At 49.2% G+C, this 16,280-nt stretch overlaps 1 protein-coding gene across 3 annotated transcripts in view; it reads right to left on the bottom strand.

Moving 5' to 3' along the window:
• Positions 1–16,280, bottom strand: part of ATP10B (ATPase phospholipid transporting 10B (putative)) — a 344,681-nt gene that overhangs the window by 27,889 nt on the left and 300,512 nt on the right. For all 3 annotated transcript variants that reach the window (XM_053665940.1, XM_053665941.1, XM_053665942.1), the window contains 5 exons: positions 15,842–16,080; positions 8,941–9,132; positions 7,016–7,619; positions 4,541–4,650; positions 2,264–2,390 (listed from right to left, as the gene is read on the bottom strand). In XM_053665940.1, the coding sequence (XP_053521915.1) occupies positions 2,264–2,390; positions 4,541–4,650; positions 7,016–7,619; positions 8,941–9,132; positions 15,842–16,080 (1,272 nt within the window). The remainder of the gene's footprint in view (positions 1–2,263; positions 2,391–4,540; positions 4,651–7,015; positions 7,620–8,940; positions 9,133–15,841; positions 16,081–16,280) is intronic.

The raw sequence follows: 16,280 nt of genomic DNA, 5'->3' as shown, positions 1-16,280 counted from the left end.
CAGAACACCATTCTAGAGAACTGATTGGAGTTTGGAGCACGCAGGGTGAATGAATTCAGGGCCGCTGGGACTGAGCATGGGCCGGGAGCAGAGCTGGGGGCACCGTGGCAGTGGAGTGGAGAGAGACAAAGAGACCGAAATCTTCGCTGTGCAGCCGCTCATGGCAGAGTTAATAGGGACCCAGGTTTTTGCTAATATTCTGGGAGAGAATTAAACATGCAGCTTCCCTGGTTTTTGAATCGTCTCCAGCTTTGCACCAACCCAAATACTGGATAGCAGTGATTAAGCAAAAATAAACCAGCATTTAAATTGAGATTCATTTCAGGGCACAGGCCCGTTTCACTCTGGGCAGGAGCGAGGCATTTCATTTCTTTCAGGAGTTCTGAGTGACAATAGGTTGGCAAACCAGTTACGCTGGATGCATAGTGAAAAGATCATTTCCCTGTGGGAGCGACCGTGAATGCCGGGCAGGCTTGGAAGGGCAGTGTGGTTTCTTGGTGGCACGGTGAAATCTGCCTGGCCCTAGCTGTCTCTTTCCAGAGCCACCTTGAGGGAAGAAATATAGCCTCGCTGTCCCCAAATGTGTCTGTTCTGTGTTTGAGGCCCAAACACGCAGGTAAACCACCCCAGGAAGAGGGATGGCTTGGCCTCATCTTTCCGTCCAGGGGTGAGCTTGGGAGGTGGGCCTCTGAAGTTGATTCATGTTACAGGAAGGCAGAGTGAAGGAGGAAGGGGAAAAGCACATTTGTGTGAAAGAGAAAATGAAATGGGATGGCTGGGCAAACCGTCCCCTGCCAAGGAAGCAGACAGGTCCTGACAAGTGCGTTCTCCTTTCAAGCTGAAGAGCCCTTCTCACCAGCTGAGACCAGAAATGAGAAACCTTGGCGGGTGAGAGGGTTCAGCGCCCTAACGGGATGACGCTCCAGTGACCTTGTGTGGCGGACAGAGCTGTGGCCCAGCTACCCCCTGGTTCCTGTTGCAATGAATTCCTCCCACCAGCTCTCAAGGGGGCCTTGTAAAGCCACAGACAAAGGTCCCTGTGGTCAAAAAATGGGAACAAAAGGGTGGAGGAGGTGGGGAGCAAAATTCCGTCCCCGGATGCCACCCATCTCACATCTTGGTGCTACCTTTGTATGGATAGCAAGGCATCATGCTCCTACAGGACCTGGCCAGGCTGGGCAGCGTGGGGGAGTGAGTTTTATCCAGAGAAGCCAAGGCGCAGAGGGCTGCAGGGATGTGTCCTTGGGCCAAGGTCTCAACAGGCGGAGATGTAGCCCTTGCACCTAAGGCAGCGTTATCTCGGGAGAGCAAAGAAAGCTGCCACGGGCCCCTGTGCCCATGCTGCCCCCGTGCATGCTGCCCCCACAGGGCCTTTCTGAGATCTTACTCCCGGGCTGAGAGATTGACTCTGGTAAGTAAAGCTCCCTTCTCTCTCAGCCATGCTTTCCGCCCAACAGAAATACACAACGCTGTCTCTGAACTGTGGTCTGCATGCTGCTCCTCTTCCCCCAGTGCGTCGACCTTGCTTCTGTGCAGGAGCAGCCGGAGTGATCTCTGTGAAACGCAAATCTATCCCCGCTTTCACTCCCTTTGCCTCTCTGAACGTTCGGTGTGTAATTTACATGGATCTTCAAAACCTGGGTCCTTTCTCCTCCAACCTCGGGGGGCCGGGCACAGCAGACCTGAGGGACCAGCAGGCCCCTGCTTTCTCTCCATGCCAGGAACACTCACACTCCCCCTTGGCCCGACCAAGTCCGCTTTCAGTCCAGCCTGCCTGACCCCTCCTTGGCCCCCAGGCCAGGTTGGCACCTTTTCCTTTGTGCTTCCATCCCAGCTGGTACGTCTTCCAGGCCAGCCCTTACCACACTCTGTTTAATTACTCAGTTAATCTGTTTTCTCGCTGGACTCTGACCTATGCGAGGGCAGGTCCTGTGCTCTCGTTCCCGGTTGTAGCCCCAATGCCTAGTGTACTGTTTTGGCACACAGCAGGTGCTCAATAAGCATTTGAGTGAATGCAGAAGCAGCAACCAAGGCTTCACCCGCAGGGAGTGCAGGGATGCTCCCGGGCACCCTGGGGAAGCTGCGTGTGGAGTGTGGGTGGCAGGTTGGCACAGCCTGTGCGTGCCAAATATCCAGAAAGGCACCCCGGGGAAGGCTCCTAATTGAGACACATTTGTAACAGTGTCAGAATCCGGGCCAAGAACTCCCTTCCCAGATTGCTGTGCTCCTATTTTTCATTTCATAAGGACTTATTTTTAGCTACCGAGTAAGGTGAGTTGATTCTCCAGATGCTGTGCGGTCTCCATCAGAAGCTCCTCTCGGTTTTCAAGGGCTGCCTCAGCCTCATGCCGGAAACTGGCCCACCGCCGGAAGTCCTCCTCGCTAATGACCTATGGGACAGGGATAAAGTCATTCACAACTCTGAGTGAATCCCTCACCCTTCCCATGTGTCTGTTTGAGCTTCTCTACACATTTTTTTTTAAGAGGGGGAAGAAGGGAGGGAAAAGGGAGGGAGAGAAACACTGATGCGAGAGAGAAACATTGATCAGTTACCTCTCACTCATGCCCCGACCTGGGGACCAAACCTGCAACCTGGGCATGTGCCCTGACCGGGAATTGAACCAGTGACCTTTCCCTTATGGGACGACACCCAATCAACTGAGCCACACCAGTCAGGTCATGTCTACGTAATTTGATAGGGCTTTGTCCTTAATGATTGTTTCTTTAAATGCACGGATCAATAAGTCAGTTATGTTCCATTATCACCAAACATCTGTTGAGCAGGCGCTGCCCTTCTCCGGGCACTGAAGATACAGCAGGGGATCAAGACAGACCGATCGCTGCGCACCTGGGCTTATGTGCTATCAGAGGGCAGGAGACATTATCCATGTGAATACTTTAAAAGAATAGGTTATTTCAAGGAGTCCCATACAGAAATTAAAGAGGATGATATAATGACATGTGGGTTACTGGGTTGAGGACAGCTCTGGGAGGAGGGGCTGTTTCATTGGCATCTTCAGGTTTCTTAGACCAGGTGATGTACAAGTTGAGATCCAATGATGAGAAGGGTTCATTCATGTTGTCCATGGGGATGGACAACAGCAAAGGCTGTGGAACAGCATTGAACTTGGTTTTGTCTGTTCCTTCAACATGCTGGTTGGCTAAAGGATGGGGAGCCAGATAGAAAGGAGCCAGCAATGAGGTTTGAAAGGTAAGCAGAAGCCAGATCTTGCATAGCCTGGTAGAAAGCTCTACCAGTTTGCTATTGGAGGTGGTATCCAAAAACCGGAAGAATACAACTGGAGGACATCTCTTCCTCCCATGGAGTCCCACGGCACTTTGGGAGCCTTTTGTGGGCATTACATGAAGACTGTCTCCTAAAGCAATGGATAACTCTTCTGTCCAAACATCAAATATATTTTCTCTCTGTGCCTGGCTCTACAGGGAGAACCAAGTGGACACAGGTGGGCCTTTTGCTCTTATGAAATTCTATGTCTTATTAGAGGAGACAAAGTAGGCACATACGATTTCAATGGAAAATAGAAGGTGGTAAGGGTATAATTATAATCTACAGAGTAGTAAACACTGGTGGCTGTCCCCTGTACATGTGTCCCTTAGTTAATCTCCATGACAACTGTGGGAGGTAAGGAGCAATGACACCACCACTTTACAGAAAAGGAAATTCAAAACTCCAAGAGGTGAAGAAACTCACCCAAGTTTCCACAACACGTAAGTGGTGAGACTGGGACTTGGACCAGGTAGGTCTGGCTTAAAGTGGGCACTCATAAACTTTGACATTTTGGGGGTTGCCTAAGCAGCATAGAAGAGATGAGCTCTGGGGATTTATGGAGGAGAAATCAGGGTAGCCATCTGGAAACCTGCCCGTCATAGCTCCCCTACCTGATGTAGGTGCCTCTTAGCTGCCCATGCTCTGGGATATGCAGCCCTGTCTGCCTCCCTTGCCAAGTTAAAGACCTGCGGGGGGTCAGGTGGGTCATCCATGTGACCAGAGCTGGGCCAAGGGCAATGCTACTGGGAATGGTGAGGACTGTGACTGACCACAACACAACAGAATATGTTCCTCCTCAGGCATCAGTTGCGACATGGCTGTAGCTGTTTGCTGCCCTTTGAGAATGGAGACCCGCTTTGACAGATCCTCTCCATTTTCAAGAGAAACCAGAAATCTAGATTTTTATGGGATCACATAAAACTTGCCAAATCCCAAATCTATGCAAATAATGCCAATTTTAAAAGAATACACTGAAGGCAAAATTACATTTAAAAGTACTTTATGAGCTAGTGGTTACCAGCTTCCACATGCCCTGTGAGGCAGGGTACCACAAAGCCATACTGATGGAACCTTGCCGTTCCGATTTCTGCCTCAGCAAAACTATCAAGGTCATGGGTCTGTGGTGAGTTCAGAAGAGCTCAATTTGAAAGTTATCACAGCAACCAACATTAAGAGTCTTCTAAAAAGAAATGGAAAACACAGAACCAGGGTTGAGGCCCCTCAGCTACGTAGAGAGGAATCTGTTCTCACCTTCTTGGCGATGCACAGAGTTCGAAGGCCATCTCTTGCATACAAATCTAGGTGCTTCTGGGTCCGGGCTCGGATTCTCCTCACCTTCTTTTCCACATCCGCATTGGTCACTGTGAAAGAGTCATTGTCCCCCATGAGGTCATGTGCAAAATGCTCAGGGATCCCCTTCCTAACATTCTGGACTTTTTAAGAGGGGGAACCCCCTTACAGCCCTCCCTGGAGACAGGGGAGCTCTCCTGGCTCTCAGGGAGTCCAGGAAGGTGATGTGCTAACTTTGGGAGTTCCTTCATTCCTCTGCTTTCTCTAGCTGATCCTCAAAAGCCTGGCTGGGCAGAGCACTGTTTCAGGAGGGTAGATGGTCTGTGTGTTATTCCCAAATGCCTATTGGCCTCAGAATTCTCTGGGACCTTCAACAAATAATAAGATTCCCAGGTCCAGTCGAAGCTCTTCTGAACCAGGGCACCAGAAATCTGAATCTTTATTATTATCCACAGTGTTTTCTTTGTAGCTGTTTTAGCCCTGGATGACCAACTATTTGCTAAGTGTTAGACATAGATTCCAGCACCTTCTCTGGCATCTACTTCAACCCTTAGATTAAATTAGGTCTCAAGACAGCTTTGGGTCCAACTCTCATTGCTGAATTCTTCGCCACATTGGGTTTGCTGAATTAGGCTTTCTTTCTAGATAAGAAATGGTCTTAGAATTTTTTTTTTTTGCATTTTCTACCAATCTAGTGTTTAGAATGAAAAATACTTCATTGTGTTGCTCACAGTCCCCTTTAGGAAGTCCGACACAATACATTTCTTTTAGAAAAAGTTATCTTTTTCTCTTGAAGTTCCCATACTTTTATCTACCAGATAAAAAGAATTTTTCATCCTGGGTTAGTGGGTATGGGGCAGGATTGATGCTATCGCTGCTTGCTTTATCTAAGATGCCGCAGACATCACCAATCAATTGCCGCTCTTTACAAGCTGAGCTCGGAAAAAGGGTCAGAGTTTATTTTAAAAACAGGTCTAGATAGAGATCTTCAGAGGCTCTAAGTAGTAAACAGATTTTGTGCACCTCATCCATCCCTCCATAGAATGCAAAATTAAAGATACAGTATTTAAAAGTAAGATAGGTATAAGAAAGCCCAACGAGCTCTGGTTTCCCCCCCACAATAGCAGTCTAAGGCTGTTTTTATACACTGCAGTATTTCTCTCAGAGATTATTTTCTCATTTTTTCAAAGGTGTTCCTGTTTTCCTGGTGCCTTAAGCACAGTCTTTATGCATTGTTTTCTTGAGCACTATTTGCAATATTTTATTTTCAAAGGCATCAGTCTCTAAGATTAAATCCTTTTGCCTATCTGGTTACCTTTGAATTGACCTGTTTTGCTTGGCCTAATAGAAACCTTGGCATCTAACTGGATGTTCGAACTACATCGCTATGTTAAACCCCAGGTTATTTTCCCCCTCATCCATTTCAAAGCTGTAGTTCTCAACACTTAATAGCAACGTTGCTCATGTGTCTTTCATTGGGAGCATCTCTAAGCCATTTTGCAATCGGCTGAGGAACAAATAAAAAACATCTCCAGGGCAGCTCTGGTGGCCGTGGCCCAGGGACTCAGAGACACTGCATCCACTTGTCTGCCAGAGTCTGGAAATGAAGAGACCTCATTAGCTCTCTTCCCATTCTAAACACTCATCAATCCCTACGAACCTCTTGGCTTTGCTCCACGGCTGATAATGCAGGAGGCACAGGGCTGCCTGGACAGTTCTAAAGCTTGGCTGGATCTACTATCTCGGGAGAATCGTAGCCCCATCGCTGTCCTCTCCTTGTTAGTAATCAAGGAGTGGCTGTGCACTGATTCCTGCTGCTCCAAAATTGGACACTAATAGGGAGAGACTTTGGAACATTTTTCTGGCTCAGTGCAGGTTTATGAAAATCTATTCAGGAGAGGCTGGGGAGAGGGATGATAAACAGGGACACCTGAGGCTTCCCAGAGTGAACGAAGCCGGTGCAGAATTCCAGAGGCAGGGAGGGAGCTCTGGGCTGGGCTTCGGGGACCGTACCTGGGTGGAGAATTTACCCCTAGTTACCATGGCACTTCTCATAGGTCACTTCCCTCTCTGGGTTTAGTTGGCTTCTCTCCAAAATTAAGAGTTAGGGTCACGGCACATTCTAGGGTATATGAATGGGTGTCCTAGTCAAAAATAGTGTATGGGTACTCCATGTTTCAATGAGTTTGGAAAACTAGAAACTGGGATAATGAAGAGGCTTTCCTTTTACAAGACCATCCTTCTCTAGGTCGAGGAGACACGGAATGCAGTGTGTGTTAAGGAACCTGCTTTGAGGAGATCAGTGTGTGGGCCCGTGCCCTTGGGGACTGGCTGGGCCGAGTGATGCTATAACTGGAACTCGCCATTGCTGTTCCATGCTGCTGCTCTTACCCCTCAGAGCCCAGTCTCCCCGGAGCCCTGGGGAGGGGCACTCACCGCGGGCAGGGTCTTCCAGCAGGTCCATGATCACCGAGTCGGCACCCTTGGTGTAGACGGTGATCTCACCTGTCAGCGGGTGCTTCACCACCACAGACATTCTCTTCCTGACAGAGTCAAAGCCCAGGGTGCAGAGGACATTGAAAGTGAGGCAGATGCCCTGGGGCAAGCGCACGGTCACCTGCTCGGGTGTCCGGGACACGAGTGTGAAGCTGTAGGCATTGGCCGCGTGCACCAGGGCGGCCTCATCAGGGCTCTCGGCCTCGTAACAGAGTTCGGAGCTGGCCAGGCCTAGGGCCGGGTCCTCCAGAGCCTCTTCCGAGGAGGCGCCCGACCCAGATGCCAGCATGTCACCTTGGTCCCATGTGCTGCTCCTGTAGCCGCCATCAGTGGAGTAGCTTCCACTGCACACAGAGGCATCGTCCTCTTTTTCATCGGACTCCGTAGTGGGCATGTTGGCCCCCAAGCTCTCCCCCAGGTCGGTGCCAGAGGGCGCGGTAGATGAGAAAGATTGGCTGAGGCTCAAAAGCTTCAACTTCTGGAAGAGCTGATGGATCTTCTCCAGGGACATTCCCAGAGTCTTGGTGGAGGGGGGCACGGTGACCTTGAGATCAAAGGGGGGAAGGAGAATGTTACTCTCAACATTGGAAAAAGGTATCAAGCTGTCTTATGGCAGACTCTGAAGGTCATTGTGCTTTAAATAAATTATTTGGGTTTTCCCAGGTTGTGGGCAAGCCTTCTCCCCTAGGTGAGCCTCAGTTTGCCCAGCTAGAAAATGAGACTGTTAGTCCAGGTATTTCCTCCACTCGTGACATTCTTGGAATTGGTAATGACCATCCACTCTAATCAGACACAAAGGAAAGGAAAGGAGACAAAAGCCAGACCCACTCTAAGAGTTCACATTCCCCACGCCCTAACCACAACCTTCATTGCACTTCATCCTCCCAGCAACTTTAAGGGCTACTATCATCCCAATTCATGGATGAGGAAACTGAGGCACAGGGAGGTTAAGTAAATGGGCCATCATCACCCAGCCTGAGAGCTGGCACTCAGGGCCGGTTCTGTGTGACTCCAGAGGGTGGGATCGTCCGCTCCCTGCCAGCTACACCCTCCCTATTAACGTAAACACTGGGAGGTGGAGGCTGTCCTCCCCCAGATGGTACTGCCTCCTCTCGTGGAAACAGAGTTTATTTCTCAGGTAACGCTAACGTCCTCTCAGAGTGCCCCGGAGACTTCTGATAACTGGGCGACTTTTCAGTGCCTGAAGTGACTTTTCAGGGTGCTTTGGCATCTGGACATAAGAAGGGAAGGCTCTGAGTGGGTGCCTGGGTGAATCTTTTTCTTAATTTCATAGTCACAACTTGTGACACCAAATATTCTCAGCAGTGACTCACACGGGAGCTTGGCAGAGAGTCCATGGGTAATGAAAGACGAAGCTGTCTTCATTACTAAAGCAGAGACCAGTATAGCATGATGTCACGGAGTCACACAGATGGTTCTGTCAGGTACTAACCATACAACTCTTGTGGAGTTACTCAAGCTCTCTGAGCCTCTGGTTCTTCACTTGTTAAGCCCAAAGCCATAGCACTGTGAGGATTGAATGATAGTGCAACTGACATGTTTGCCATGCAGCCTGGCATGTAGCAAGTGCTCAGAAAATATTAACTTTTATTATCTACCCTGCAGACAGACAGACAGACACAAAATTTGAAGGCTACACAGAGAGCTCATAAAGAACCTTTTTCATTTTATTTATAAATGAGGAAACTGAGGCCCAGAAAGTGTATGATTTCAAGGTCTTGGAGTGATGAAACGGTGACACTGTGGCTAGGCCCCAGGTGCCTTGTCTTCCTATTCAGGGCCTCACCTCTTGCCCTTCCCCCTTCCCCCCTCCCCCCTGCCACCCCACCTTCATCAGTCCCTACCCTCTGCCTGGGCTCAGTGGTTGTGGAGACCATGACGGAGTTGCAGATGGTTAAGGCGAGGAAGAAGTCAGCGATGGAGGAGGTGGTGGAGAGGGCCGGCTTGGCGGGTCTGGAGTCTGGCAAGGTCCCCAGCCACAGGGCAGCCTCTTGCACCTTGGTCAGTAGGTTTTTATCTGGAGTCACATCTTTTTCCTGAAAGAGAGAAGCCTGGGTGAGTCTTACCTAAAGCAAGGCCCCTTCCAGCAGGTTCTTTGCACACCTGAGGCAAAAACGATCATCTTTGCTCTACTCCTGAATCTAGATGGCTGCCCCTCCCCTGAGCCCGGCACTACAGACTCTGATTTGATTCCTCCCTTTCCCCCACCCACTGGGATGTTATAGGCTCTGGCAATTCTCCCCTCACAGTACCTTCCTCCGTTTTTGATGCTAGCAGCCAGGCTCAGATCCTGCAGCCCTCAATCCTGATTTCTGCATCACCCCCAAACTGATGTTTCTGTGTCTCACCTATTTCCCTTCTAACCCTTCATATGTATCACCTGTGCATGTTCCTAAAACACAATTTCCCTGAGGTACTCTTGAACTGGAAAGACCTTCAGGAGATCTTCATTGTTAACACAATCAATTTACTCACTTGAACTTGTTTGCAGTCTGCACTTCCACTCTCTGCTCCCACCATGTCTAAACACAGACCTCAGCTTAGCTGGGTGTCTCTTTGCTGCCTCCTGGGTGAAGACTCCTGTTTGGTGCCTCTGATCTCACCTTGCTTGGAAGGTCCCTTCCTGTCCACCAAAACCCTACTTCAACGTCAACAACCATGAAAAGTCCTATGTGCCCATGAGAGCTTATCCCACCCACAATGAGTTCTCTGTCTTCTGAGCCTCAAGAGCAGGCTCCTGACTCAGAGCGTCCACAGGACTCAGGCAGGCCTGGTGAAGGAGGGAAGCGGGCCCGAGTTCAGAGGAGGACACTGTGGGACCGTGTTGGATGTGAGCGCTGGCCAGTCAGTCCTACCTCACCGAAAGGCTGGCAATGGCTCTGCTGTTAAGACGCTCCGGTGCTGGCCTACTTTGCCAAGCCTCTTGATTACTTGAGGTAAAGCCAAGATGATCTGGAACTCATTATTATTTTCAATCTGTGGGCTGGATCTGTGGGTTTCCAAGTTTTGACATCTTTGTAGAAGTTGCCACTTGTGCCACCCTTTGGAATCCAGCACATAATTGACCTATGTTGTAAGGCCAAATTTCTTTCATCCTCTCTAGAGATGAGGTTAGAGCCTCAAGGATAGAGAGAGACTGCATTGACCACAAAGCTGTATCTTCTAGAACTCTGACCACTGCTTTGTTTGAAGCCAAAGTTCAACAACTGCCAGCTTTCAACAGTTAGCTATGGTAAAGGCTGTTCTGCAGAGAAGTTTCCATGTGAAACTTGGAATCAGTTTCCATGATACTTTAGTAATCAGAGTTTGGTTGAAAGTTTAGAAGAAGGAATGTACAGTGATCCTCCCAGTTTCCTCGTATTTCAGATGAGGAAACTGCTCCCCGGGGAGATTACGTGTCTCACCCAAAGTCACTCCGTAAGCGGGAGAGATTCCTTCACTTGATCCAAGATCATCTGACCTGAGAATTCATACTCTCAACCTCTATGCCAGGGAATAACCTTATGAGAAGAAAGGGCTCTGGTCCTTGCTGGCAGCCAGCATCTTCAGTGTCTGGCATCCCAAGCACAACGGATGGGTTTGTGTATCTAATCCTTAGTGCTCAGCAGACAGACCACGAGATTATAAAGGGGTTACGGGAATCTTTCGTCATGAAATAGACTTCTTTGTTGTGGGGGAGAGGGGGATACAGGAGTGGGGTGCTTTTAGTCCTTACCACAGATACCCAGAGCTGGGAACAAGCTTGGAGGTCATCAGAGCCAACCCCCTTATTTTGCTGACAGTAAAACCCAGTGGCAGAGAGAAGGGGTGTGAACCGCTCAAGATCACGCGCTGAATGCCCAGGTCAGAACCAGGGCAGTTTTCCCGTCACCCGACTCCCAGCCTCTGACACACCTGCTTTGCTGCAAGCTATGCATTATGTATTTCCGAATGGTGACACGGTTAAAGTGACTTAACGGTTGTTTACACCATGACCACTTACCCTCTAGTCTCAGTACCATCAGGAGAGATGGTCATGTGTCCCCAGTGCCTGGCAGATGGCACCACGCAAACCTGTCAGCTGACTCCTATCTAGGACGCCATGCTACCTCACCACGGGTCAGTTCATGGACCCCTCTGTTCAAACTCCTCTTTGGTGCACTTGCACCCAATCAAACAGGGATGCATTTTTAAAAAATCTCTGCAAAAGACCTCCTCCTCTTTGGTGCTGGCAGTGGGCCCGGCCTGCATGTGTCCGCCACAGATGTCACTTAACTTTATCCAGTCGCCACAGACCTGCTGCTGCAGGGCAAGGTCTCAGTGGTTACTGTCGCCCACAGCCCACTGGTTTCCTGTCTGATCTGTTAACATTTAGGATCGTGGCACTTAGGACAGTTGGAGAAAGCAGTGCATTACCCACCTTGGGGCTCTTTGATTAGTCTACTTCTCTGAACGAAAAGAAATATAAACTTGCGGGGCCACCAGTTGTTCTGGTGAGTGCTTTGTCGTGGCCAGACACCCAGCTGGTTGGATTTCTTTCTATTGAGGATGACCTAAAGCTCGTACGAACCTTCTCTGAGGAAGGTGACCTCAGACCTCACACGATACCTTATGGATCCTGTTATTATCCTCACATGCTTTTACTGACACCTTAGAGCAAAGTCAAGTGCTTTGCTAAGTGCTTCCAAATACATCATTTAATCATCAGAACAGCATTGAAATAGTTACTCTCAGCCTCGCATTTTAATTAAGGAGTGACTGAAGCTCCCTGAAGTAACTTGTCCAAGGTCACAAAAAAAAAAAGGAGCTGGTACTTGGATGCAGTTCTGCCCAATGTAAAACCGGAACCCTGAAACACTGCGCCAGCACTGCCCCAACTTCACAGGCACACGCATCAGCTGGGCACCTGGTTAAACACAGATACTGATTCTGCAAGTCTAGCACCTGGGTTCCCACCAGCTCCCTAAAGCGGTGCTCACGCCCCTGGTTCCAGCACCACAGTTTGAGTAGTGGGTGCTGAGGTCCACAGAATGGGCAGGGGCGGGAGGAAGCAGACACTTCTCTGCTGGTGAGTGTCTAACCTGGTACAGCCTCTTGGGAAGTGTCAATCAAAATTTAAAAAATGTTTGTACTCAGAATTTAGTAGTGATGGTCTCTGAATAAACACTCTAGAAAAACTCACACACGCGTATAAACAGATGATGGCTCCACCATCCAACAATTGCTAACAGCCATTATAAAAAGGGATAAAGTAGCACTCTACTGAATGTCTGTCTGCCTGTCTACCCACAGGGTGGGGCAGAAGTAGGTTTACAGTTATTCTTATGGAAAATAATTCAATAGTTAATAAATCATAATACAGGAATAAACTCTTTCACATGCTTACAACTGTACACCTACTTTTGCCCCTCCCTGTACATGGAGTATTTCCCAAGATTCATTAGGTGAAAAGGAAAAAGCAAAGTCCAAAACAGTGTGTGGGGTATACTTCCGTGTGAGGTCAAAGACATGCTCACCTGGATGCAATGCTTGTTTGCTTCCTTGTAGGCAAAACACCGCTGGGAAGGACACAGGGAACTATGAACCGCGGTTGCCTCTGGGGTGGTGGGGACAGCGAAGGGAGGCGGGGAGGGAGACCTACTTTCTACCATTTGCCCATTGGTTCCTTTTCACTGCTTAACCACGTGGTTGCACTTCTGTGGTGGAAACAAGCCTCCCTGGGTGCAGAGGAGCTGGAGGCTGAAATACTGTTCAGGGCAGTGATGCTGCCCCGGCTGATGCTGTGTCCTCGATGCTACCAGGTCTGCTTCAAGTACAGGGAGAGCCCAATATCTGTAAATTTGTGTTTAAATGGAAGCATGTGAATTGTTGTGGTAAGCCTTCCCCAAATGGGACCTAAGCCCCAAGGGGGAAAAAATACTCAGGGGCCTAGCAAGAAGGGCGTTTTCCGTCTTTGGTGAGTAGGGTCACTGTGGCCATGTGTCCCCATACGGGACCCCGGGTACTAAGCGAAGCACCGCTGAGATGGCCTTCATCTGTTCCTGCCCGTGTGGTCACATCGCTTCCAAAAGATTTCCCTGCGCTTGGCTAATTAAACCAGGACTCTCATCTAACCTTCCGGTGGGGGGGGGGGTATGCCAGGGTGTATGTGGGCCGTCCCTCCCGCCAGGAACAGACTGGAGTGCTGTGCAAACCTCTCACTAAGGAAGAAAGGAAGACTGAGATAAGGGAAGGAGGCGAAGGGCCAGGCTTTCTTTCTGGAGGGGAGGCAGTGGTGGTGACGTTTGGGAATACATGGGTCCCCAATGCAAATTTTAAGGTCAGGAACATGTTCTTCAGTCTGATGGTTCTGGAAAGCATTTTGCAAGTGGCATTTCTAAACAAAGACTCTCTGCTCCCATCTTGGCTGCTTGCTGATGGGGAAAAAGACATTCGTCTGTCCGTCAACAATATTAAACGCTGGCTCAGCACTCACCACTTTCCTGAATATATTGCCCTACCCTGAAGCCACAAATTTTATAGCAGCCAATTAGGCAAAAGATAACCCATGCTTCATTGTTCTTTGTAGTAAAATAAAAAAGCCAGCCTTTGTTGTTCTCCTTGAGACTCATTATATTTTTGATTTAGAACAAAGAGCCCAGGAGACCAAGACCAGGCTCCTTTGGAATGCAGTCAGCTGCTCTACCACGATGGGGTACCCAGGGGCTTCAGAGATAAGTTCTGACTGTGTCTTTGAAGGGAAGGTCCAGACCTGCTGGTGCCAGCAGATGACCAGACCAGACTGAGTGTCATGTGGTGGGCGGGGGGCAGAGGAGGCAAGCTCCGAGAGCTGGCCGAGAGTGGGAGGGGTGGGAGCTGGGAGATCCTCTGGGGCTGCCCGGACGTGGACTAATTCCAGGACCTGCCACTCTTGCCACAGATATATTTTTAAAGATATCATTTGTTTATTTTTAGAGAGAGGGGAAGAGAAGGAGAGAAACATCAATGTGTGGTTGCCTCTTATGCACCTCCCACTGGGGATCTGACCTGCAACCCAGGTATGGGCCATGACTGAGAATCGAACCAGTGACCCTTTGGTTCACAGGCCTGTGCGTAATCCACTGAGCCACACCAGCCAGAGTTAGCCATGAATGTTTTATAGGAGGTATAAGAGCCCAACGAGGCTGTGTAAATCAGTCCTTCAGCCAATGCCCTCCAAGCTGGAGAAGGGGCCTATGTGAGCCAAGGGCAGACTATTTCCTAGTCGGGGTGGATGGGCATGCTTCCAGATGCCCTCTGTCTTGGTTGCTCACTAGAACCACCAGAAATAAAAGTATGAATGCTCAGGCCCTGCTATAGCCCAAATATACCAGAATCTCAGGGGAGGGGGCCCAGCCCTGTTTTTATTAAAAATTCCTATTTCCCTTCCATGTCTCCAGATATGTGAGCATGTGTCCAAAGCAGAGAGCTTTCTCTGAGGAAGGTTATTTAAAACCTCTGTTAGTTACCCATCCATCTAGAAGGCATGATTTCAATGATTAAATCCTCAAAAGGAACTCATGAGGCACAACTTTTTAAAGGTGGGGACATGGAGCCCTGGCAGGGTGGCTTGGTTGGCTGCCGTGTTGTTCTGCACACCAAAAGGTTGTGGGGTTGATCTGGGTCAGGGCATGCACAGGACGCAACCCATCATGCTTCTCTTTCTCATTGATGTTGATGTGTTTCTCTGTCTCTCTCTGTGTGTGTGTGTGTTAATGAAAATAAATACTGGCAGGAAATTCCCTGGAAGGATCATTTTGAAAATCTAATTTTCTAGTAATGGGATAAGAGCACTTTGGGTTCCTCTTTAAGCGTGTGACTTGTTCAAGATGCTGGGGTTCCCTGTGCCCTTTTCAGTAAGTGCAGAAGATTCCAGATGACGTGTCCCCCAGAGAGAGAGCTTGGTGCCGAGGAGTGTGGAATGGGACAGAAGCCAGAGGCCCCGGTTCTGGCCATGACTGCGAGGGAATGCTGTGAAATCTTGGAGAAGAAACTCAATTTCATCACCCTCAGCCTGGATGTTTAGTGATGGATGTCCCAGTGGATCAAATGTGAAGGGACCATATGCAGAAAGCCCCAGACCAAAGCTGCAGGGTCCAGTGACCACAGGGGTCAGGCAGGTAGGTGGAGGGAGTTTTGACATGGGTAATTTTGACATAGAGGTTCTTGGCTTCACAACAATTTAAGGCTCTTTTTGATGATCACACTTTTCTTGAAATGCATAAGCCAGTAACCTTATCTCTTGTTTTTCCACTTTGTTGAAACAGAAGCATGGCAAATATTCCTCTTTCTTCGTACCTGTATCATTAGAAAAATGTGTAATGAGCATGCTGCTGGCTCTCAGCTCAGTGACAGGGACAGACAGAGAAGCGGGGTGGGGGACACCATGATGAACTGAGGATAACATGCCCAGTTTAAATGACATCAACTCTGCAATTTGAGCAATTACTTCCATGTGGAAATGCTGGCTCAGTGTGGAGAAGTTTCCCAATTCCTTTTTTAAAATAGAAGCCCTAAATCTACGTTTATGTGAAATCCCCTGATTTCTAAATACTGAACTTTGGGATTTAACAAGAATGGTGTAAGCTCAAGAAAACAGGTAGGAAGATTAGACGCAAGACTAAGGGCTAGCGTCCTGAGAGCCCTTCAGGGTTTATACTCCCTTTGTTTTTCAGAGCCTGGAGCCCTCTCCCATCTCTCCCTGACAGAGACCACTTACAAATCGAAGAGGAAAAGGCAGGAACTTACTATGGAACTGCTGAAGGCCACAGGGGACTGTGCATTTTCCCAGCGCCCCACCGACCTTTGTCGGGAGTGGCCCTGGATGGGCACCCGGGCGCTCTGGCTCCTCTTCAGAGGCTGGACCCCTGCTTGGCTCCTCGTGGTTGCTGGACCCTGGCTCCTTCTGGCTGGGAGGGACAGGCACTGATATTGGGTCCACTCTTCACTGTCTGAGTCCAGCTCCTTTGGGATCTCCAGTCGCTTGGCTGCAAGAAAGGAATCCTGTCGTTGCCCCTGACATACCTTGGCTGGACCATGGTGGGGGCGACCCCAGACTTTGGGAGTGGAAGTCAGAACACAGACGAAGAACATGGTGCTGCTCTGAAAAGTAGGGAGTTGCCTGCCCTGACTGGAGAAAGGGGTGCAACCAAATGACAGGTTCAAACTCTGGCTCTACTACCTCCTA

Source organism: Artibeus jamaicensis, unplaced genomic scaffold, assembly GCF_021234435.1.
Source record: "Artibeus jamaicensis isolate MK-2021 breed Jamaican fruit bat unplaced genomic scaffold, CSHL_Jam_final contig_432, whole genome shotgun sequence".
NCBI lineage: Eukaryota > Metazoa > Chordata > Mammalia > Chiroptera > Phyllostomidae > Artibeus > Artibeus jamaicensis.
This window is presented reverse-complemented; position numbering and strand designations above follow the sequence as displayed.